This window comes from Mya arenaria, chromosome 6, assembly GCF_026914265.1.
Source record: "Mya arenaria isolate MELC-2E11 chromosome 6, ASM2691426v1".
Lineage (NCBI taxonomy): Eukaryota > Metazoa > Mollusca > Bivalvia > Myida > Myidae > Mya > Mya arenaria.
Genome location: NC_069127.1, coordinates 44,123,213 through 44,146,565, shown reverse-complemented (window position 1 = coordinate 44,146,565; position 23,353 = coordinate 44,123,213). Strand labels below are relative to the sequence as shown.

Genomic DNA, 23,353 nt, shown 5'->3' with positions numbered 1-23,353 from the left:
TACTTCAAACAATTATTGACGACCAATAAGGTCACATAAATTTAACTCCAAACATGAATTATGGCCCTTGATTGACTTTAGCTAAAAAAAATAACTTTATTTTATTGCTTTTTATTGGCACATTTTTATATTATTAACCAAGTTTTCTCATAGTAAAATCTGGTTATAAGAATGACATGTGTCATTGTTCTTGTGGTAGGGCAGTGTCAAATTCACTTTTGATATCAAATAATTTGAGTCAAGTTGGACATATAGTGACCAAACATAGTACATAGGAAGTTTATGGAGATCTGTTATAGGATTGTGTTTGGGCTAGGTCACTGTTACTATAAATAGAAAATTGTTGGTACTGAATAACTTTAGTTAGGGTTGACATATTGCGACCAAACTTGGTATATAGGAAGAGTTTATTGAGACCTTTCATGGGATGTGTTTGGGTCCCTAGGGTCAAGGTCACTGTAACTAAAAATAGATTACCGCTTGGTACTGAATAACTTTAGTTAGGGTTGACATATTTGTTTTTTGCTTTTGACAGGCACATATTACATAATTATTGTATTCATTTCTTAAACAAAACGGGGTATAGTCCTACAACAGCTCTTGTTAGTTAAGACCTCTTAAAACATAGGTTAATTTTTTTCCAGATGACCTTAGGCTAGCCTCTGGGTAGGCGTATTTATACCCCCCAAAACAAAGTTTGGGGGGGTATACTGGAATCGGGTTGTCCGTCTGTCTGTCCGTCCGTTTTTTTTTTGTCCGGGATTCATCTTTGTCGTTATTGAACAAATCTTTTTCAAACTTTCAGATATTAATGGCCATGATGTAAACTTGCGCCTCTGTGAAATTGGTACGGGTCACATGACCCTGACCAGAGTTATCTCCCCTTGATGTGTTAAAGTAGGCAAAATAAGCCCTGTCCGGGATTCATCTTTGTTATTATTCAACAAATCTTTTTCAAACTTTCAGATATTAATGGCCATGATGTAAACTTGCGCCTCTGTGAAATTGGTACGGGTCACATGACCCTGACCAGAGTTATCTCCCCTTGATGTGTTAAAGTAGGCAAAATAAGCCCTGTCCGGGATTCATCTTTGTTATTATTCAACAAATCTTTTTCAAACTTTCAGAAATTAATGGCCATGATGTAAACTTGCGCCTCTGTGAAATTGGTACAGGTCACATAACCCTGACTGGAGTTATCTCCCCTTGATGTGTTAAAGTAGGCAAAATGAGCCCTGTCCGGGATTCATCTTTGTTATTATTCAACAAATCTTTATCAAACTTTCAGAAATTAATGGCCATGTTGTAAACTTTCGCCTCTGTGAATTTGGTACAGGTCACATGACCCTGACTGGAGTTATCTCCCCTTGTAGGCAAAATTAGCTTTGTCCGGCCTAACTCCAGGGCAAACAACCTAGACATGGAGGGGTGGGGGGTATTCGTTAGCCTATGGCTTACAGTTCTAGTTATATTGTGATATAAGGGATATTTATTTACCAGGTCAAAATATCCTTCGAACACACCAAAATACTCAAAGAATATGCCATTTTGTTCCTTATTGAACGTGTATGTCCCTCACTTAAAATACCGCAAAAATAATTTACGTTAGATCCCCTGAAGATGGGTCTAGAACAGCATTTAACATTGCAAAACGAAGGAATGCCATACTATATACCCACAGCTGACCTATGAATTTCCTTACTAGTCTGCCATAGACCTGTTGTGCAATGCATGTGACAAGTGCTGCTATAAAATACAATTATCACAATAGACGTCGCAAGCTGAATCTCCATCATATTTTGACAGAGGATTGGAATTGAACAAAGGCCAATGTAAGAACATAGAAATTGAGTTAGGGGTTTTGTTTTATTTAGAGACAATTGGTTTTAAACCAATGCAGCAAAAAGAAAAAAGTATGAAAAATATCTGAGTTATGGTTCCTGTATGTGTATGTAATGCTCTCCCAAAGACTTGGGAGTTTTGCTGCAGTTTTTTAAGCTTAACATAGTGCAATAACTCAAAAGATATGCTGGCCTGACTTATGGTTTCAGTGCACTGTATATGAAGTTTGAAGTCAATACCACTTAGACTTATAAATTAAGCATGAAAATCAACAAAGGGCTATAATAAATCAAAATAATATCACACTCAGAGTTATGCTCCGGACAAAAAAGCTTTGGACTCGGCAAGCGAACACACTTGCCATTGCTTTATAGGCTTCACCTTTAGGTGGGGGTAAATAAATGATGAATTTGTGGACTGATCATATTTTATGCCCACCAGCATAAAATGATGCATGCCTTTTATTTCTGTACAGTATGATGTTTATGGTTTTATCACTGCCTCGTTCAGGAATGATTTGCCATGAGTATTTTTGACATTTTGATATGCCTCTAACCAACGAACTCATGAGGAAAAGCAACTACAAAATTTAATGCAAAAGTCGAGTAAAAGTAAAATTTTACCAGCACAAAGACATATACTTGTAATAGAGTATAGAAAACAGAGAAACTATTCTATCACTCTTGCATTTTGATTTATTTGTCCTTTATTTTATTACAGACAGCAACTTATTGAATCTAAACAAAGGATAATACATTGAAATTTTCTTAAAACATATACATTGTGTTGCTTTTTTCGTGTTTTTGCGAAAAGAAAACACTGTACTTCCCCTGAATAACAGTATCTATTTTTTTAAAATAAATAACTGCTTGATTTCCAACATCTACCAAGATACCAAAACTACCATAATTTATTTAAACCAAACAAAAGAATTAACCGGTTTATACAATTGGATGCATAAAACCAAAACTGCCATTATTGATCAGGCAACCAACATTATTCACATCAGGCAACCAACATTATTCACATCAGGCAACCAACATAATTCACCAGGTAACCAAAGCTACCATTATTCATCAGGCAACCAACATTATTCACATCAGGCAACCAACATTATTTCACCAGGTAACCAAAGCTACCATTAGTGTCACCAGGTAACAAACAGTATTCATCAGGTAACAACATTATTCATCAGGTAAACAAAACTACCATTATTCATCATGTAACCAACACTATTCGCCAGGTAACCCAAACTATCATTATTCACCAGGTTACAAAAACTACCATTATTCATCAGGTAACCAAAACTACTATTAGTACTCAAGGAACCAACATAATTCATCAGGTAACCAACATAATTCATCAGGTAACCCATACAACCACTATTCACCAGGTTACAAAAACTACCATTATTCATCAGGTAACCAAAACTATCACTATTCACCAGGTAACCAAAACTATCACTATTCACCAGGTTTCAAAAACTACCATTATTCATCAGGTTACCAAAACTAACATAATTCACCAGGTAACCAAAACTATCAGGCTACCAATAATCACATAATTCACCAGGTAACCATAACTACCATTATTCATCAGGTAACCAACATTAATCATCAGGTAACCAACATAATTCATAAGGTAACTAATTCTACCATTATTCACCAGGTAACCTAAACTACCACTTTTCACCAGGTTACAAAAACTACCATTATTTATCAGGTAACCAAAACTATCAGGTTACCAAAACAACCATTATTCATCAGGTAACCAAAATTTACTGATTAAAAAATATAAAATCCCATTGCAATGGTTTAAAAGCCTTATTATCTAGTTAAGCGATGACTTTGACGTGGCGAGATTTGACTGTAGTTTGAAAAATGTTTATAAAATACAATGAATGTACCATGGCTAATTTGAAATCCTGAAGAATGTATTGCAATAGCTATTACCACATATTTCACTCAAACCACTTTGACTTCTTTTTAGCCATAATGTTGTTTTTGTATTTATTAACCATGTTATCAAATTGATCATAGTCACTTCCTCTCCTCTGCTTCTGCAACTTTGGAGCCTGAAATAAGAACATTAAATGAAATAAGAACATATCGTTTAAAATAAAATATGAACATACAGCGTTAAATAAAATAAGAACATACAGCGTTAAATAAAATAAGAACAAACAGCGTATAATGAAATAAGAACAAAGTATAATGAAATAAGAACATACAGCATATAGTGAAATAAGAACAAACAGCATATAATGAAATAAGAACAAACAGCGTATAGTGAAATAAGAACAAACAGCGCATAATGAAATAAGAACTAACAGCGTTTAGTGTAATTAAAACATACAGCGTATAATGAAGAACAAATAGCGTTTAGCTTAATTAGAACATGCAGGGTTAAATGAAATAAGAACAAACAGCGTATAATGAAATAAGAACAAACAGCGTTTAGCGTAATTAGAACATACAGCGTATAGTGTCATTGAGGATAAATGATACATGCTTTTGATGATGCGAAAGCCATTTTAAGATCACTTATTTAACTTACACAACATTATTATAAAGGAAGTACCATCATCAGTTTGTTCCAATTTCGAAATTATGCTATTTTTGTACCTCACTGAAAATACACTGCTGAATGTCAAAATGCCAGTGTTTTTCATTTTCCACTATTAAAGCCATAACACTTCCATGATGCACTACATCTAGAAATTATGCTTCCATATGTAAGCTATTATAAAATGTTCTATAAACAATACATGCAGAACTAAGATATAATTAGAAAAAGGTGCAAAACAGTTCAAAAAGATATTTTAATAATTTATTCCTGAAAGATTTTTTTGAGGTATGAATGTCCTCTATTATTTTATTTCTATATCTACACCATTGAATAAGGCGACAAAACATGGTTTAGAAATAATATCCATGCATGATATAAAGCATAATTACGTAGGTATATTCCTAATCTCATGTGATGTGTACCACCCTAGCATCGTATGGCTTTACTATTTGTCGATTTTTTACAAAATCAGTGCCATTTTAGCATTTTGCTCATTCTTGGTGATATTGAACATGTTGGTATTTATAGGGATGCAAACCAATGGCAAAACTAATATTCGAATATTCGGTAAATCTTTTGATCGAATATTCGATTACCAAAATACATATTTTAGAAGTTATAGTAAACTATTAATACTATTCGCTAAAGTAATAGTCCGGGCATTTTAACCCTATACTTTGTCGTAGCCAGCTCGGCAGACCCTGAATTCCATTAATGAGCCTCTGAAATTCCCAATTTTTAGAGAGAAGAGAGTAAAAGATTATGAACAAACAAAAAATTGAATTATTTCAATTTCACTGCCTTTGTTTTTGTAAACATTGTGAAATAAGATGGATTACTGATCAAATGGCGTTATGCGCCTATGGAAGGTCTTTCTGTAGGACGAGCAGCCTCGTTCTTAAGGATTGACCTCTACTTAGTATGAAAAAGCAGCCATTGATTTGCGATTTTAGCAATGTTGCACAGAAGACAACACATTAAAGGCCGATTCTTTAAATCCTTAATTGGCAAATGCTTTTAATTTACTGAAGAAGATTGAAATTTTAGATGTCACTATTGTAAAATTAGAAAAGACTTTTTATTGTACCCGAGGATGTCCCTAAATGACATATGGCGCGTGTTAAGTGTATTATCATCTCATTCACACCTCTGGCATTATAGGTCAATCGTTGTAAAAACAAGACAAACGTACTATATACCCAACAACAGAGTTGCGGGCAAAATTATTATTATTCTATTTATTCACCCCAAAAATATTGAATATTCAAATACCGATTTTGACATTCGAATACCAAATGTTTGATCGAATATTCGTTTGCATCCCTAGTATTTATCCTTTCCAAAACTTATCTAAATACATCACAGAATTCTTAAATGATTACAGAGATCTACATACAGAAACTGTTCCCCTACCTGTGTTTGCCCATGTGCCTGACACTTCTGTGCCCTCTGACCTCTCCTTGTAAACATATAGAAACCGTTAACCTACCTGTGATTGCCCATGTGCCCTCTGACCTCACCTTGTATACACATAGAAACCTTTCACCTACCTGAGTTTGCCCATGTGCCCTCTGACTTCTCCTTGCATACATATAGAAACCGTTCACCTTCCTGTGTTTGCCCATGTGCCTCGCACTTCTGTGTCCTCTGACCTCTCCTTGTATACATCCTCTGACCTCTTCTTGCATACATATAGAAACCGTTCACTTACCTGTGTTTGCCCATGTGCCCTCTGAGCTCTTCTTGTGTACATCCTCTGACCTCTCCTTGTATACATATAGAAACCGATCACATACCTGTGTCCTCACGTTTGCCCATGTGCCCTCTTATCTCTCCTTGTATACATCCTCTGACCTCTCCTTGTATACATATAGAAACTGTTTCCCTACCTGTGTTTGCCCATGTGCCCGGCACTTCTGTGCCCTTTGATTTCTCCTTGTACTCATTACAGTGTCTGTTCCCCTACCTGTGTTTGCCCCTGTGCCTGGCACTTCTGTGCCCTCTGATCTCTCCTTGTATACATCCTCTGACCTCATCTTGTATACATATAGAAACTGTTCACCTACCTGTATTTGCCCAGGTGCCCTCTGACCTCTCCTTGTATACATCCTCTGACCTCTCCTTGTATACATATAGAATCCGTTCACCTACCTGTATTTGCCCATGTGCCCTCTGACCTCTCCTTGTATACATCCTCTGACCTCACCTTGTATACATATAGAAACTGTTCACCTACCTGTATTTGCCCAGGTGCCCTCTGACCTCTCCTTATATACATCCTCTGATCTCTCCTTGTACACATTACAGTGTCCATTCCCCTACCTGTATTTGCCCATGTGCCCTCTGACCTCTCCTTGTATACATCCTCTGACCTCTCCTTGTATACATATAGAAACTGTTCACCTACCTGTATTTGCCCATGTGCCCTCTGACCTCACCTTGTATACATCCTCTGACCTCACCTTGTATACACCCTCTGATCTCTCCTTGTACACATTACAGTGTCCATTCCCCTACCTGTGTTTGCTCATGTGCCTGGAACTTTTGTGCCCTCTGACCACTCCTTGTATACATCCTCTGACCTCTCCTTGTATACATACAGAAACTGTTCCCCTACTTGTGTTTGCACATGTGCCCGGCACTTCTGTGCCCTCTGACCTCTCCTTGTATACATCCTCTGATCTCTCCTTGTATACATACAGAAGCTGTTCCCCTACCTGTGTTTGCTCATGTGCCTGGAACTTCTTTGCCCTCTGACCACTCCTTGTATACATCCTCTGACCTCTCCTTGTATACATACAGAAACTGCGTCCCCTATCTGTGTTTGCACATGTGCCTGGTACTTCTGTGCCATCTGACCTCTCCTTGAATACATACAGAAACTGTTCCCCTATCTGTGTTTGCCCATGTGCCCTTTGACCTCTCCTTGTATACATACAGAAACTGTGCTCTCTGATTTCTCCTTGTACACATTACAGTGTCTGTTCCCCTACCTGTGTTTGCCCATTTGCCTGGCACTTTTGTGCCCTCTGATCTCTCCTCGTATACATCCTCTGACCTCTCCTTGTACACATTACAGTGTCCATTCCCCTACCTGTGTTTGCCCCTGTGCCCTCTGATCTCTCCTTGTACACATTACAGTGTCCATTCCCCTACCTGTGTTTGCCCCTGTGCCCTCTGATCTCTCCTTGTACACATTACAGTGTCAATTCCCCTACCTGTGTTTGCCCCTGTGCCCTCTGATCTCTCCTTGTACACATTAGGGTTCATCCTAACTAATTCCACTCTGTGTTAATTGACTTCGCTGTTTAATTACATCAAAGAGAAGTCGACTGCTGACTTTTTTCTGATTTTATCAACTGTAACACTTTTGCTACTATGAGCCCTAATCATTACAGAATGTCAATGTTAATCCGCGAAAGCCATAAAATTCCGAATTTATAAACCCAGTCAAGCCCTTATTTTTGGATATCAACTGGATGATCTGCAGAGACCAAACCAAAATTATGCAGACCACATAGTGCGCCGCTTACATCATTTTAAGAAAATATTCTGAAAAATTTGTTGTCCATAAAAATCTGCAATTTTGTTGTAAATAGCAGAATGGCGATCACCAGCGCAAACCCCGAGTTATAAACAGTACACTTATAGTGTTAGACCCACTCTCCATTTTGCAACCAAATCAGTGAATTTATCATCTATCCGCTTTACACAGGGATGGACTTTTAGCCCTAAGCAGCTGATCAGTAGACCTATGGATTACAATCGCAGAATTCCTCGTAGTAGTTAACTACATGAAAGTTGCAGAAACTTGATAAGAATCTCCATTAAAATTCATTTGATATGAAAACAATGTAAATCGCTAAGTGCTTATGAATTGCCACATAGCGAAAAACTATTGACTGTAGTCAAATCATGAAAATGTGCGACCAAATTCTTTGGTTGTTTCTTAAAATTTAAATCCGATCTTCAGAACCTTCCTCTTATTTTGTTTTGATTTAATTCAAAATAATGTAATTATTCTTTGGGACCATGTTAATGTTCAATGATATAGTAATGAGCCTTGCAAACACACTCTTCTCACTTCTACCTTAACTCAGCTGAGGGACACTTCTCCCTAAAATTTGACGCTAGGATGAGCCCTGAACTACAAACAGAGACCATATCCATACCTGTGTTTGCCCATATGCCTCTCGTTTCTGTGCTCTCTGACCTCTTCCCTGTTTACGTTCCTGTCGGGCCTTCTTTGTTGCCAGCTCCTGGGAGGGGCGTGCCTTGTGACGTATCTTTGGGCCCCAGTGGGATGGCAGGCCTGGGTGTATAATATATGCATTATATTTAGTTTTAAATGCAAGGCAATTTAAACTTCACACAAAATGTAAAAGAACACACAATACTCAGCTTGATTACCATGAATCTAAATTCATCAACCAAGATGGTGATCAAATGTACTCACCTTTGGGCTGTTTCTCGCCCTTAGCCGGCCTGTCCTTGTCTGCCATGTGTATGAGTGGGAGGGCCTTACCCTGGGCTCTTCTTGCCCCACCGATCTCGGCTCTCCTTGCATTACCCATCTCCTGCTTCATTGTCTGCTTCAGGGACTGCTTCGACTGACATATTCATAACAAATATTACTGTGATAATGTTACAATGGAACATTGTCAAGGAAAGAAGAAATGTTTAAGAATCTTTTTTTTTCAACATATCATACTTTAAAACAAATAGTTTTTTTCTTGAAAGAAAATAATGATTGAGGTACCAGATATTGTTCATGCTGATTTTTTATGAAAGCAGCTTAAAATTGAAGTAAAAGAAAAACATAATAAAGTGGCTGGATTCATGTACACCATAACAATACTCTGATTACATATTATAATTAAACAAGAGGGCCATGATGGCCCCAAAGGGCTCACCGGAGTAAAAAAAAAATACCTTACCACTATACAATGTTACACTACAAGTATTTTTCTTTTTTTATATCTCTATGTATTACAGTTAACCCTCATGGCAGAGCCATTTTTATAACCAGATGTTTCAACAATCTTGGTAGAGGAAAATTTGACAATGCTACACACCAAATATATAAGCTTGATATTTGTTCTCAAAACTATACACATGGGCAATTTTCATAACACTATTTAAAAAAAAAAAAAGTAGGTCAAAAGGTCACAAGGTCATCCAAGCACAGCATTGATATTTGTTTTCAAAACTGAATTCATGGTCCAAATTTAATTGCTCTAGTTTCAAACAAGAGCTGTCACAATATGTGACGAATACCCCCGAATGTGACATTGACCTATGAACAAGGTCAGTACATGTAAAGTTAAAGATCAAACACTGACCTTTGATGTATGCATGTGGATCTTGCATACGACATACAATCGTAATATCCCAAACACATGTGCCAAGTTTTTGTTGTAAATCTGTCATATACATAACAACCTATACTCTATGTCCTAATATGCAGCATTCCATTGTGAATAGACACCTTAAGTGTGACCTTGACCTTAGAGGTAGGGACATGGGTCTTGCAAGCAACACGTCATCTTGGTATGTTGAACACATGTGGCAAGTTATTTTAAAATATGTCCTTACAAGAGAAAGTTACAGCTCGGACACAACAACCTATACTCTATGTCCTTTTATGCAGCATTCCATTGTGAAGTGACCTTGACCTTAGAGGTAGGGACACGGGTCTTGCACATGACACGCCGTCTTGGTATGTTGAACACATGTGGCAAGTTATTTTAAAATCTGTCCATACCAGAGAAAGTTACAACCCAGACATGAGTTATTGAGCCAGACGTAAGGACAGACGGACATATGGACGGACGGTGTGATTTTAATATGCCGTCCTTCGGGGGCATGAAAATAAGAAAGTAGGTCAAAAGGTCATAGTCAATGTCATCCAAGGACAACATTGATATTTGTTTTCAAAACTGTACACATGGTCCGAATATCTAGGCTGCAGCTTCAAAAATAACCAATGTAGGTCAAAAGGTTACAATTAAGGTCATCCAAGGACAATATTAATATCTGTTTACAAAAAAACTGTACACACTTCCAAATTTCATTGCTGTAGCTTCAAATATGAGAAAGTAGGTGAAAAGGTCGCAATCAAGGTTATCGAAGCACAACATTTATATATTTGTTATCAAAATTGTCACACATGGTCCAAATTTTTTGCTGTAAGTTCAAAAATAAAAAAAGATCAAACAGGTTGGAGCCAGCTTCGACTTCATGGGCAGGATTTGGTAGAAGACCACTTTATGATGCTTCATAGAAATTCCAAAAGTAAGCTCCAACAGCAAGGGCGACAATATAGCAAGATTTGCTGCCCTTTCAAGAGTAAACTTTACATAATGATAAGATTTTAACAAAATGTGTTTCTTATACAAATTTATAAGAAACTAGTAACCTCTGAGGTAGGGCCAGTTTTGACCCCCGGACCATGATTTGAACAAACTTGATATACACATAAAATATCAAGGGTGTACGCCACAAGGTTTCACTAAATAAGTATGTAAGAAATTTGTGATTCCTAGGGCCGGCCAGTTTTGACCCGTGAGGTATAATTTGAACAAACTTGGTATTAACTGCTAGACATTGTTACACACTAAATATCTAATTCTAGATCTAATTGTTTTTGTCAAGTAGATTTTTGAAGTTTTTCCTTTGAGTTGCCATGGCAACCAGAGTTTTTCATGGAATTCATGTCTTTGAACAATTTTGAAAGGGCACCACCCAAAGAATATCCCTTTGAAGTTTCATCAAAATTGTCCAGGCGGTTTAGGAGGACTTGTTGTTTAATGCTATTATTGAGGCCAATCAGTGCATGTTAAAGGTTGTTTTACTTGACCGGTCTAAAATGGCACAAGAATTCCCATGTTCATACATTTCTTGTCATCATTTAAGACTTCCTTCTGCGTCTTTTCAGCCCTTTTCTGCACTACTACGGCGTTATGACATGTGATGCGAGTGTGTGTGTCATGTTACCTGAATCCGTTCCCTCCTCTTGGCCTGAATCTCCAGGGCCTTCCTGTTCTCCTGGGAAAATTCCACTATCAGCCTCTGTAACACACAACAAGAAATGGTTTTAAACCATATCATACACAAAATAATGTATGAATTTTTTTTTTTACAGTTACACAATCATCAAGGATGTGGTATGTTGGACAGGTCAAGTAAAATTTGTGTGAAAAGATTTCTTGAAACATTTAGGTTATTCAGGGATGCAATCATTTTATTATACAGAATAAAGAAGGATGTACCTAATAGTAAAGTAACAAGAGCCGTCGTAAGACAGCGCGCTCCACTACGCCGCTTTGACTTAGAATACAATAACAATGTAATAATACCAAGTTTGGTCTCTTTATGTCAAACCTAACTAAAATTATTTGATACATAAGGTGACTTTGATGCTGCCCTCCCACCAGCCCGCCCAAACAATGACGCAAGTCATTCAAATAAATTGATTTCCCAGCATGAAAATGTGGTTAAGAATATACAAATATGCCTTTCAAAGGAAAAAAAATCAAGGGCCATAATTTGTATTTAGGCTTAAAACAGAGTTATTTTTCTTGTTGTAAGATGGTCGTAAATAATTTGGAATTTTATTAAGTGCATTTAATGAACGGTAAAGAAGTATTTTTTATTAAAATTCCAACTTGCCCTTAACTTTTACTTGCCTAAAACTTTAACCTAAGTCAATCAGGGGCCATAACTTGTATTAAGGATATGGAGTTATGTAACCTCATTGGGTGATGGTCCTGAACAATTGTGTGAAGTATTAAGTCAATTGAATGAAGGGTATAGAAGTTATTAAACAATATCCCTGCCCCAAAACTTTAACCTAAGTTCCATAGTCAATCAGTGGCCATAATTTGTATACAAGATAATATGGAGTTATCTAACATCATTATGTGATGGCTCTGAACATCTGTGTGAAGTATTAAGTCAATTGCATGAATGGTATTGGAGTTTTAAGTGAAAATCCCAACTTGCCCTAAAACTTTAACCTGCCCTAAATCTTTAACCTAAGTCATTCAGGGGCCATAACTTGTATTTAGGATAATATGGAGTTATGTAACCTCATTGTGTGATGGTCCTGAACAACTGTGTGAAGTATTAAGTCAATTGAACAAAGGATATAGAAGTTATTAATAAATATTCCAACTTGCCCTAAAACTTTAACCTAAGTTCCATAGTCAATCAGGGGCCATAATCAGTGTAAAGAATAATATGGAGTTATCTAACCTCATCATGTGATGGCCCTGAACAACTGTGTGAAGTATTAAATCAAATTGAATGTAGGGTATTGGACTTATAAGTGAAAATCCCAACTTGCCCTAAAACTTTAACCGGACGCCGACGCTGGGGCGAGTAGTATAGCCCACCTATTCTTCGAATAGTCGAGCTAAAAATGTACTGATTTTCAGTCTGAAAATAATAACAACCGAAAATACAATCAAAGCTACCTACACACCAAGTTTCATCAATATCTGTCAATGCTAACTAAAGTTATTGGGCAGAAACCATTTTTCTATTTTAAGTAACAGTGACCTTGACCATTTTTCTATTTTAAGTAATAGTGACCTTGACCTTAGCCCAAGGCAATCCCAAGCTAGCTCTTCACATAAGCAACTTACACACCAAGTTTCATCAATATCGGTCCATGCTAACTTAAGTTATTGGGCAGAAACCATTTTTCTATTTTAAGTAACAGTGACCTTGACCTTAGCCCCTCCCCCCTCAATAGCAATCCCAAGCTAGCTCTTCCCATAAGCTACCTACACACCAACTTTCGTCAATATCTATCAATCCTAACTAAAGCTATTGGGCAGAAACCATTTTTCTATTTTTAGTAACAGGCGACCTTGATCTTCGCCCCACCCCCCCTCAAAAGCAATCCCAAGCTAGCTCTTCACATAAGCTACCTACACACCAAGTTTCATCAATATCTGTCAATGCTAACTAAAGTTATTGGGCAGAAACCATTTTTCTATTTTAAGTAACAGTGACCTTGACCATTTTTCTATTTTAAGTAATAGTGACCTTGACCTTAGCCCCTCTCCACTCAAAAGCAATCCTAAGCTAGCTCTTTACATAAGCAAGTTACACACCAAGTTTCGTCAATATTTATTAATGCTAACTAAAGTTATTGGGCAGAAACCATTTTTCTATTTTTAGTAACAGTGACCTTGACCTTAGCCCCACCCCCCTCAAAAGCAATCCCAAGCTAGCTCTTCCCATAAGCTACCTACACACCAAGTTTCATCAATATCTATCAATGCTAACTAAAGTTATTGAACAGAAACCAATGTTTGACAATGTTTGATCTAACTTGATTAATTAAGTATGATGGATGGTTGAGAACCCTTGTATAAAGTTTCAATGCAATAAATGGAGCAGTTGCTAAGATATTGTCTTCTCTGTGTTTCATGCAAAACCTTAACCAGAATTTTTAAGCTAAATAACAAAGGGTTTCACTTTGCATCATATGCAAGAGAGAGTTAACTAACTTGATTAATGATGTAAGTTGGATAGTTTGGAACACATGTCTGAAGTTTTAAAGAAATACATGATGTCTTTGCGGAGATATTGACTTAAATTTGGTTACATGCAAAACCTTAACCAAGGTGTGATGCTGACACCATGGTAGTATAGCTCTCCATGTTCTTCAAAAAGTCTAAGCTAAAAATTTTAATAGTCAAGCTAAAAAGAAGCGCTGTAACAGGAATGTGACAATTGTTTGTGAAATGCTCGTTGGACCGATAGCAGGAAGTTTTTAACATGTAGGTAAATGGCTTTATCATGACTACCGTATTGAAATCCTGGTATCCATTATTCACTGCGATATATAACAAAACCCAATTATGGTCACTGTAAAAGCAGTCAACTGTTTTACGGCTCAAAACTCGCATTTTGCCTACTGACCTCAGAATCAATAGGGGTCAACGGCTGGTAGTGTTTAACTGCCTAGCATGTATACGGTTCCAAGGCCCAAGTGTTCATCAGTTATTGACCTTAATCTTCATTCACTGACCTCCAATTTAATAGGGTTCATCTACATCAGACATAGATTGTCAGCTCAATGTCACCATGACCTTGACCAACTGAATTCAAAATCAATAAGGTTCATTATGACCAACCTACCAAGTTTGAGATCCCTGAGCCTAAGCATTCTCAAGTTATTGATTGGAAACCGTAGGGACTTACAGATTGTATTATACTAAATGCTCACCTTCAATGACATAAAAACACCTTAATAACCATGTTGCAGATATTCAATTATCTTTTTTTTTTTCCTATCTGAAATTTCCCAATATAAAAAGCTAGGCTTCTTCTTAATTTATGCTGAAAAGTCCTAAAAATATCATAACCTCTACCTTTTTATCTCCAAAGATGTCTGGGTTGTTATTTGTGTGTCGGAGGGCAGCTAGGGCATGCTCATGTTGGGTGAAAGCAATGAAAGCAAACCCCATAGATTTGCCTTTGCCTTCAGCATTCACCCGGGCTCGGTCACGCATTATACGACACTGCAAAAGACAACATACATCATCAGGTGTTATTAACATGATGCAGACAAGGATTGGAGCAAATTCAGTTGCTCATTTGTTTCCACCCTATAATATACATATTTTAACTCATCAGTTTAAACCCAGTTTGCACATGCATTAAAAGCGAGACATTTTACTCTAACTTAAAACCTTAATGAGTTTAAAATGACAAAATTTCAACATAATTATAGTAGTTAATTTTTCAACAACCATTCAATCTTACTTTAACCTCTAAATGAATAAACATGCTTTAACATCCACACCTCATTAACATTGCCACCTCCAGCAGCATCCTTGAATATTTTCCTGAGTTGCTGGTCATCTACAGTGGCCGGTATGTTGCGTACACACAGACGGAGGGGGGAAATGAAGATGTTAATGTTCTTCAGCTTATGACGCTTCAACTCCTCAACCTGACAACATTCAGGTAGCAAGGATATAATCATTTACAAATTAATATAACAATTGTATGCAGGCATTATACATGAATGCAAATTGTACCAGTATAAGGTAAGATGTCATACCCATTTAATGTTAAAACAGGCATAAGAATGTAAGAGACTCCTGATTTCAGAAAGGGGACACTTGATTTCAAATGCTGGTGTCCTTTTAGGACCCCTTGGAAAAATAGTCAGTGCCAAACCCTAATATATGATGTATAAACATGAGTCATTATTATAGTTTATAACAAAGATATATGAAGTATAAATATGAGTCATTATAACAAAGATATAGGATGTATAAATATGAGTCATTATAACAAAGATATAGGATGTATAAATATGAGTCATTATTATAGTTTATAACAAAGATATATGAAGTATAAATATGAGTCATTATAACAAAGATATAGGATGTATAAATATGAGTCATTATAACAAAGATATAGGATGTATAAATATGAGTCATTATTATAGTTTATAACAAAGATATATGAAGTATAAATATGAGTCATTATAACAAAGATATAGGATGTATAAATATGAGTCATTATTATAATTTATAACAAAGATATATGAAATATAATTATGAGTCATTATAACAAAGATATAGGATGTATAAATATGAGTCATTATTATAATTTATAACAAAGATATATGAAGTATAATTATGAGTCATTAGAACAAAGATATAGGATGTATAAACATGAGTCATTATATCAAAGATATAGGATGTATAGACATGAGTCATTATTATAATTTATAACAAAGATATATGAAGTATAATTATGAGTCATTAGAACAAAGATATAGGATGTATAAATATGAGTCATTATAATAATTTATAACAAAGATATATGAAGTATAATTATGAGTCATTATAACAAAGATATAGGATGTATAAATATGAGTCATTATTATAATTTATAACAAAGATATATGAAGTATAATTATGAGTCATTAGAACAAAGATATAGGATGTATAGATATGAGTCATTATTATAATTTATAACAAAGATATATGAAGTATAATTATGAGTCATTAGAACAAAGATATAGGATGTATAGATATGAGTCATTATTATAATTTATAACAAAGATATATGAAGTATAATTATGAGTCATTAGAACAAAGATATAGGATGTATAAATATGAGTCATTATTATAGTTTATAACAAAGATATATGAAGTATAAATATGAGTCATTATAACAAAGATATAGGATGTATAAATATGAGTCATTATTATAATTTATAACAAAGATATATGAAGTATAATTATGAGTCATTATAACAAAGATATAGGATGTATAAACATGAGTCATTATATCAAAGATATAGGATGTATAGACATGAGTCATTATTATAATTTATAACAAAGATATATGAAGTATAATTATGAGTCATTATAACAAAGATATAGGATGTATAAACATGAGTCATTATATCAAAGATATAGGATGTATAGACATGAGTCATTATTATAATTTATAACAAAGATATATGAAGTATAATTATGAGTCATTATAACAAAGATATAGGATGTATAAACATGAGTCATTATATCAAAGATATAGGATGTATAGACATGAGTCATTATTATAATTTATTACAAAGATATATGAAGTATAATTATGAGTCATTAGAACAAAGATATAGGATGTATAAATATGAGTCATTATTATAATTTATAACAAAGATATATGAAGTATAATTATGAGTCATTAGAACAAAGATATAGGATGTATAAACATGAGTCATTATATCAAAGATATAGGATGTATAGACATGAGTCATTATTATAATTTATAACAAAGATATATGAAGTATAATTATGAGTCATTATAACAAAGATATAGGATGTATAAACATGAGTCATTATATCAAAGATATAGGATGTATAGACATGAGTCATTATTATAATTTATAACAAAGATATATGAAGTATAATTATGAGTCATTAGAACAAAGATATAGGATGTATAAATATGAGTCATTATTATAATTTATAACAAAGATATATGAAGTATAATTATGAGTCATTATAACAAAGATATAGGATGTATAAATATGAGTCATTATTATAATTTATAACAAAGATATATGAAGTATAATTATGAGTCATTATAACAAAGATATAGGATGTATAAACATGAGTCATTATATCAAAGATATAGGATGTATAGACATGAGTCATTATAACAAAGATATAAGATGAGTCATTATAACAAAGATATATGATGTATAGATATGAGTCATTATAACAAAGATATATGATGTATAGATATGAGTCATTATAACAAAGATATATGATGTATACAAAGATATAGGATTTATAAATATGAGTCAATATTTACATTAACACTTCATTCCTTAATCCCTAAAACTGTAATCTGCAGTAAAGCAGTTAAAACAAAATAAGCAACAATAATTTGATCGATTTTAATGTAGATGATTTCATGATGGATGGAACAGTTGAAGAAATATTAAATTACAATGATGAAGACTTATTTCGAAATTTGGAATTGACTTTTTTTAAAATTTAAGCATCTGACACAACATGAAATCGAGGAAATGAAACAATAACATATTGTAGTGCAACCAGCAACGTCGAGAAGAAAGAGCTCAGTTCAACACTTAAGTCTTTTCGCGTCATCTGGCTCTCCTTTCGCGAAAGTTCATTTTTCATAACCCAAGTTGTATTTTTCTAGTTGTAATACAGTTATAATACGTATTTATAATATACTTGACCTTTAAGATATAGAAAATAAACATATAAATAAGGAACTATTTTATCAGTGCATTCATTGTCGTATAAAATTAGGTTACGATAGCTGTTCTAATTTACCTACCATTGAGAACAATGAGAGAAAGAAAAAAGAGAAAATGCTCTTGAATAATCAATTAATTTAGCAGAAATGTAGATTGAAATAAATGTAAATATAAGTATTAAAATTCGACATGTTGCATTTTATTAGGGTATGGAATGCAATGGCGCAGTTCAAAATGCTGGTGGAGTCCTTTGGACTCAACCCATTTTGAACAGCCCCATTGCATACCATACCCCAATAAAATGCAACATGTCGAATTTTAATCCTTAATTATAACAAAGATATAGGATGTATAGACATGAGTCATTATAACAAAGATATATGATATATAGATACAAGTCATTATAACAAAGATATATGATGTATAGATACAAGTCATTATAACAAAGATATATGATATATAGATACAAGTCATTATAACAAAGATATATGATGTATAGATACAAGTCATTATAACAAAGATATATGATATATAGATACAAGTCATTATAACAAAGATATATGATGTATAGATACAAGTCATTATAACAAAGATATATGATATATAGATACAAGTCATTATAACAAAGATATATGATATATAGATACAAGTCATTATAACAAAGATATATGAACATGTAGGTTTCAGACACAAAGAGAAGTATGCTTTACTATGTTTGATACCTTGATGCGCTTGTCAAGATCTGCCTTTGACAGCCCCTCAGCAGCCTGAGTTCCTGGCCGTATTACTGGGGACAGAAAAACATACATTGCATGAACAAACAACCAACATCATTTAAAATAATAAAAGAAAAAGTAAAAATCACAACAGAAAAGGAACAAAAATAATATATTAATCAATTACCATTGCAAAGGAAGTGAAGCAAAACATCACTTTTGTATTTTTAAAAATGACGCTTAAAACAGTACTGTAGGCCACATTCATATGTAAATGGACTCACTGCCCACTTCTTGTCTTCATATCACTGCAAATCATGCATAAATTAACATACACAAGCACTTTTTTGTGAAATGTTTGACAGCAGCATTTATAACATTAACAATTTACTAAAATTTAAGTTTTATGTATACAAGAAAAACTTATAGAAATTTGATAAACACAAAGAACAAATCTTCATTTCTTATTACAGTAAGTTTGAAGACAAAAAAATGAAAAATGAGATAAAATGCAATTTTCAAAGATACATGATCTTTATGATTTTGGCAGATGATGTCATAAGTTTTATAAACAAATTCTTTCAGGGTTATGTTCTAACAAGCAATAACACTAAAAATATCTCAAGTGCTTTTTCCAATACTTGATTGCATATCTAGTGATTTTATTTTTGTGAGGTTTTCTCAGAGACTGGCCCTCTTATATTCCCGCCCATCCAAACAGCTTTCACTCACATCCCTCTCTGGCCAGGTAGAGGTTGCGGTTATCCTTCTTTTCCTTCTCCTTGTCATCCTTGAAGCCAGCAGCTGCTTCCCGTGACACAGCCTTGGACAGGATTAGCTGCCGTCCATCTAAACTTAGACTCCCTGCCTCGCCCTCCGCCAGACACTTGTCTGCCGAGTCCTGCTCCTTAAACCTTACAAACCCCATACCTGGAGGGAACAATTGTGAAACAGGTATGTTATACAGACAATACTTGCTAATTTCTTCATTCAATCGAAAAACTAGAGATTGTTTCCATGCAACTTATGTCAAGCACCTGCTCATGACAATTATTTCTGTGAAGTATCAAGAAAATGCAGCATAAACTGTAGTAGTTCACTCCAGAAAAATATACAAAATCTCATATCAGATGTCAGTAAGCAGTCTTGAATGTGATAAGATTTTTTTCATGTAACACATATGTTACTGCTCATAATGTTGAGTTAATCTGTTAAGGTGATTATGCGCAGACAAAAATCTCTAAGCGCACTCCATCATAACAAGAGGGCCATCAGGCCCTAAGTAGCTCACCCGAGATAAGAAGAAAAACTCTGCCTATAAACAGTTGTAGGGTAGTACGGCAATCCAGTAGGGAATTAAGATTATTTGACATTGTCAAAGGTATAGTCTAAGATCACTACTAAACAAAAACTAGACTTTAAGATCACTTCTAACCAAAAAACCTACAGCTTAATCAATAATATGTCGATTGTTCGGAAAACTGCTGAAAAATTCATTTTTCTTAAAGCATTAGTAACGCCTTTGGCCATAAAACATCAATTTCTGAATGTTATTATGAAAAACTGTGATCTTATCTGATGTCAGCAGTCTTATATCCCTGTATTCCAGACATTTATACAAAGATTGGCCCATTCCAAAACAAAAACAAGAGGACAAAGATGGCCCTATATCACTCATCCAATTCGACAAAGGGTTCTAAAGTTATTGATCAGACCATATTACCATTCTCAGTTGTTTTCCCTTTTATCAGTTCAAACAAAAGAAATCATGTTAAACAATCTCTGGCAGCAATGAAAACAATGCCAACAAGGCTATCATTGGAAATGATGTATGCTCACCAACAGGGTATAAATATGGAATCAAAAGAACATTAGAAAATGGAAAAAAAATCAGACTTGGAGTTAAGCTCTGGACAAAAATCAAGACAGGGTTATGGTTCCTATGCACTTCACTTCTGCTCAATTGGATATCTCTGTGTTGAAGGTTTAAAGACAATACCTCAAAGACTTGTTTTTTGATCGGGAGAAAAATTAAGCAGTAAATATGGAAAGATATGATTGCACACGGCACTTCCTCTCATTGATAATTTAGCAATGACTAACAGTTGGATAATGGTTCTTGTGCACTGTTCTTGTGATTGAAATCCCATCAGTAGTTTTTAACTGGACAAGGGTGTAAGTAAGCACCCATAATAACAACAAGAGCTGTTACAGGAATGTGAAAAATGCCCCTGAAAGGCCTCATTGAACAGATAGTCATTAGTACTTGGGCCTGTATGGACTGATAGCCTTGAGTTTGTAACATATTTTTAAGGAGCAAAATGTGTACATGGCAATGATAAGTCACTGCAAGATGGAGCAGATGTCAACAGGTCTCTGGGCCTTAGCATTTTTCAATTATTGATTAGGGAACAGGTTTTTAGCTTAAGGTCACGATAATGTTTTTCTTTGACCAATGACCTCAAAATCAGTAGGACTTATCTGCTGATAATTACCAAAATGCCTTCCAAGTTTGAGATTTATCGGCTTTATCGTTCTTTAGATATTGATTGGAAACAGATTTTAAGTTACAGGTCACCACAACATGTCTGTAAATTGTGTATTTGGAGAATTTTATAATAATATATTTATTTTTTTCGAGTACTTGAGTAGTGATTTGGTACTCGGGTACTCGGTTGATTTATCGAGTACTCGAGTACTCGGTTACTCGTTGCCATCCCTACTCCATGCCAACCCTACAAGGGCATTAAAACATGGTAATTGGGAGACAATTCAGTAAATATGGAAGGTCGGATTAAAGCTCTACATCAACAGTGTAGGTACTTTTTTTATTGAAATTGGGCTTTTTATTTTTTATTGTTTGTTTAACGAACCGCCATGAGTGCATATGTTCGTAGGAGGAGGAAATAAAATAAAAAATAAAAATTCAAAATCTTCTTTTATTTTTTGGTAAGAAATGAAACATTAGTTAATAAGCTATTTATTAAAAATTAAATACTTTAAACACCAAACAGAGTTTAATCTTACCACCATTGCTATATTAAACAGTAGTTTTCTTCCATTCACTGAACAATTACTGCCTGAATGGTGTTCACATCATTAAATATTAAAAGCAGTTCGATATTGATAACTATTATTAAGTTTTAATAAAATTATCACATGATAGTTAATACTGACTAGGTACTGTTAACAATCTTAAGGTATGGACCTGGAAATTGCGCGCGACACATCCTTTTAATGTAATGATGCTTTGTATAAAGTTATTTGAAAATGACTTTATTAGTGACCAAGTTGTGGCCCGGACACGGTGATTCTGGTCTTTGAGGTATGGACCTGGAAATTGCGCGCGACACATCCTTTTAATGTAGTGATGATTTGTATAAAGTTATTTGAAAATCGCTTTATTAGTTACCAAGTTATGGCCCGGACACGGAATTGCTAACGGACGGACAGACAGACGGACAGACAGACGATGGACTGCACTTGCCCTCAATGAGATATATCTAGCTATGAAGTTTCAAGTTGATACCTCTTATATTCTTCAAGATATGCCCCGGACAAAACTTTAAGCATGAAAATTAACAAAGGGCAATAACTTTAAAACTAAGAAAGCAAGAGTTACTGTTATTGTGCACTGCACTTGCCCTCAATGAGATCTATCTAGCTATGAAGTTTCAAGTTGATACCTCTTATATTCTTCAAGATATGCCCCGGACAAAACTTTAAGCATGAAAATTAACAAAGGGCAATAATTTTAAAACTAAGAAAGCAAGAGTTACTGTTATTGTGCACTGCACTTGCCCTCCATGAGATCTATCTACATGTGAAGTTTCAAGTTGATGACTCTTATATTCTACAAGATATGCCCCGGACAAAACTTTAAGCATGAAAAATAACAAAGGGCAATAACTCTAAAAATATGGAAGCAAGAGTAATAGTTCTTGTCCACTGCACTTGCCCTCAATTAGATCCATCTACATATGAAGTTTCAAGTTGATACCACTAATAGTTTAGGAGATATACCCCGGACAAGCGAAAATGGGACGCGGACGCCGCCGCCGCCGACAAAAGTAACCCCTATATGTCGTCTTTTCAGGCAACACAAAAACAATGCTCGACTCTTAAAATAGTGATATGGTTATTAAGAATGCACATGTATAACAAACCTTTGGAGTGTTCTGTGTTCTGATTGATGACCACCTTGGCGTATTGAAGGGCTCCAAACTGGGAGAAGAACTTGTGCAATCCATCCTCTGTTGTATCAAATGACAGGTTTCTGAATATATAAGGTTGGCCACTTATTTCCACAGTGTTACTATTAAATTGATTTTCCTATCCGTACAGGAAACACATGATAGAGACTTAAAAGATTTGTGACTGACGGCAGACAACAAGAGCTAAAACAATATGTCTCCCCATTTATGGGTGGGAGACATAATTAGTTCAATTTTCAAAA

General features: G+C 34.8%; 1 protein-coding gene across 3 annotated transcripts in view; it reads right to left on the bottom strand.

Annotated features, from left to right (window-relative positions):
- Positions 1-2,520: 2,520 nt before the first annotated feature.
- Positions 2,521-23,353, bottom strand: part of LOC128237011 (RNA-binding protein 28-like) — a 60,063-nt gene continuing 39,230 nt past the window's right edge. For all 3 annotated transcript variants that reach the window (XM_052952180.1, XM_052952181.1, XM_052952182.1), the window contains exons 12-20: positions 23,064-23,173; positions 19,630-19,827; positions 18,904-18,968; positions 15,233-15,382; positions 14,799-14,948; positions 11,407-11,481; positions 8,867-9,020; positions 8,583-8,722; positions 2,521-3,916 (exon numbers count right to left, since the gene is read on the bottom strand). In XM_052952180.1, the coding sequence (XP_052808140.1) occupies positions 3,803-3,916; positions 8,583-8,722; positions 8,867-9,020; positions 11,407-11,481; positions 14,799-14,948; positions 15,233-15,382; positions 18,904-18,968; positions 19,630-19,827; positions 23,064-23,173 (1,156 nt within the window). In that variant the 3' untranslated portion in view covers positions 2,521-3,802. The remainder of the gene's footprint in view (positions 3,917-8,582; positions 8,723-8,866; positions 9,021-11,406; positions 11,482-14,798; positions 14,949-15,232; positions 15,383-18,903; positions 18,969-19,629; positions 19,828-23,063; positions 23,174-23,353) is intronic.